At 54.1% G+C, this 2,804-nt stretch overlaps 1 protein-coding gene across 1 annotated transcript; it reads right to left on the reverse strand.

Moving 5' to 3' along the window:
* Positions 1-73: 73 nt before the first annotated feature.
* zgc:153431 (CSC1-like protein 2) lies at positions 74-2,798 on the reverse strand (the record flags this gene model as incomplete). The annotated part of the gene is given in 2 exon segments (XM_042217796.1): positions 74-295; positions 454-2,798. Coding segments are annotated over 2 exon segments (252 nt in total), but the record flags the coding sequence as incomplete, so codon positions are not given.
* Between the last annotated feature and the right edge of the window lie 6 nt (positions 2,799-2,804).

Genomic DNA, 2,804 nt, shown 5'->3' on the forward strand with positions numbered 1-2,804 from the left:
CACGCCTAACGCCAGTGATGCGAGGACAAAAAGGGAGGCGTGTTTATCCTCCGTGTCTGTGGCGGCAACTCACCAGGAAGCACATGAAGTCGAGTGCGAGCACGGTGGGCACGCCGCCGAAGGGCAGCCCCTGCAGCACGGTGCTGCGGATGCGGGCCGAGTAACAGTAGTCTTTGGACTCGCCGTCGCCATCGGCCGAGCAGTTCTCCTGACCGCTGCACGCGTGGCTGCTGGTAATCGCCATGGTAACGATCAGGGCTCTGAGCATGCTTACTGCCGCATCCTCGCAGAGAACCTGAGGGAGAAAAGAGAAGAGATGTGAAACGCTTGCTCTCATGAGGGAGGAGGAGCCACACGACCGCCTGAGATGAGACGGTTGACCTGCATGCGAGCATGCTCAGTACGGACCGTCAGATCTAACAGCTGTTTTAACACACGGTAAACAAATCTGACCTCTGGTAAACTCGGTGGGATTTTATTCATTCAGCTTTCAGAGGACCGCCTCACGCCACCACCAGGGGACCGCCCTCTCCCCTTCCTCGGCACCCTCTGCACACAGACCTCCATCTTCAGAGGTTTTCGGGTCACTCTGTGACGGTTGGATGAGTCAGAGTACCCGTGATGTCACGTGATGCAACGACTCAGACTGATCACAAGGTCAGTAATGTTGTGGGGGCGGAGCTGGAAACCCTTAGGGTGGTGTCAGAGAGGCAGATGTTGTCCAAGATAAGTACAATGGTGGACAACACCTCACCCCCACTCCGTGAGGTGCTGGCCAGTCACAGACATTACCCATAATGCACCTCTGAACGACACAGGAAGCCCTTCCTGCCTGTACGCCTCCACTCGATGCACAGCACACGGTGCAGCGGTTACAGCCTGTTTGATATTTCGTGTGTGTGATGTACTCGGACTTTTATAACGAGCTGTCTGTTATAATTTGTATTATTTACAGTAGTTTGGTTGTTACCGTTGTTACCGTGACCACAGAAGGTTAAAGTATCAGGAGCTCTCTGCAGGCCGACCTCATGATGGAGTCCTCCTCCGTCACTTCACCTGCACTGATCCTGGACCAGCTAATGGGATTTTAAGCTTTTATCCGTCGGGCCTCGTTTCCACACGTGCACAAACCTTTCTGTGAAAGGTTCACACGAGTCTCTGCTGATCACAGTTATGTCACTGAGCCAGCGACGGCCCGAGATCGGAAATCTGCTCTGTTACCGTGTCCCGATGAGATCAGCAGCAGTGGTTCAACGGGCTGAACACACACACACACACACACACACACGTTTAAACTCATTAAAGCTTCAAACGGAGGAAGTGACACGGCTCGGTGTCCTCCTTCACACATTGACTCTGCTCCAACAGCTGTAGACACTGGGAGCAAAAAACATTTCAGCCAGAAAAATCAAGAAGTGATGCTGCAGGTGACCGCAGGTGTGTGTCGCTCACACACACCCACTCGTATTTACTCATCATTACCTTCAGCACACTGACGAGAGAAGCTGGCAGAGCTCACTACATTTCCCAGCATGCCCCAGCAGCGTCACAGCTTAGCCTACTGATCCCATTGCTATGGTTACCTTGACTGCAGTCCTGGCCTAGATTTTACGGCTCAATGAGGGCGCTGTCGCTGATGATGTCACAGTTACATCACAGAGCTGGGAAACAAAGGCGGGCCAGCGTGATTTCACTGCTGACCTGGAAACGGTCTGCTGTGAGGGGCGGGACGAGTCACATCCAATCAGAGGCCCCATTACAAACAGCGAGCTCCAGCAGAGACGCGTCGAGGTCCTCGGACACGCCTGAAACTCGTTTCATCCGGTACCCCTCACTCAGACCCGGGCCAGGGCTGACCCAGGGGCGGGGTGTCAACAATAAAAGCTCTTCCTGTCAGGTGACCTGGGTCAGAGGAAGCCGGGTCTGACCGGGCGACCTCAGACACGCTCAGGTCAAAGTGAAGTAAAAGCAGACGAGTCTAAATGAGCGTTAGTGCCACTGAACCGGGAATCTGAACGTGCTTCACGCACACATGAGAGCACCTGATGAGTCAGAGCAGCTTTTCCCCTCAGCGGCTCCTGATGCTCCCGAACAGGATGTAACAGGAAGTCCTCAGAAAAGACAAACAGGAGGAACTCTGAGTCGACTTTCCAGGAGAAAGACTTAAAATCGAGTCCCCACCCTAAAAGTGCACCTCTGAGAACATTTTCATGACAATTCATCCAGATGGTTCTGAAATAAACTGAACCAATCACACGGCATCTTTTCCAGAGCTTTCCAACGCTCCACACTGCTGCGCTCCCAGCCTGAGTAACGCACGCCGCTTCAGTCCGAAGAGCTGAGCACGCACGGATGTGTCTGCAGCGTGATCAGCTGTGATTGGCTGTGAATGTGTTTTTAGTGCACACTCTGCTTCCAGGACGAGTTTCCGAGTTTTCCCTGAGACACTCCGCTCCGGCTTGGATCAGATCCAGAACCTGCAGTGACATCTGCAGCCTGCAGGAGGCGCTGGCTCTGCTGCTGCTCTGAGCGCGTGCAGTGACGGTCTGATCTGGAAAATTCCTCCGGTGCAGCGTCACTCAGAGACCCCCCTCCCTCCCTCCTCTCTGTTGCCATGGTGATGCAGCAGCAGCATGACTCATCTGAAGCCTCCATCAGAGCTGCAGTGCAGAAGACATCCACCCAAAAACACCACCTCTGCCTCCACCCGCCGGGGTAAAACAGCTCCTGCATCAGACCTGATTACAGCCAATCCTGTGGGTCTGTCCCCTCACCATCCTCCTCCAGCTGTGTGTGTGTGTGTG

Source organism: Haplochromis burtoni, unplaced genomic scaffold (genome assembly GCF_018398535.1).
Source record: "Haplochromis burtoni strain Fernald_Lab_line unplaced genomic scaffold, NCSU_Asbu1 Contig_3013, whole genome shotgun sequence".
Taxonomy (NCBI): domain Eukaryota; kingdom Metazoa; phylum Chordata; class Actinopteri; order Cichliformes; family Cichlidae; genus Haplochromis; species Haplochromis burtoni.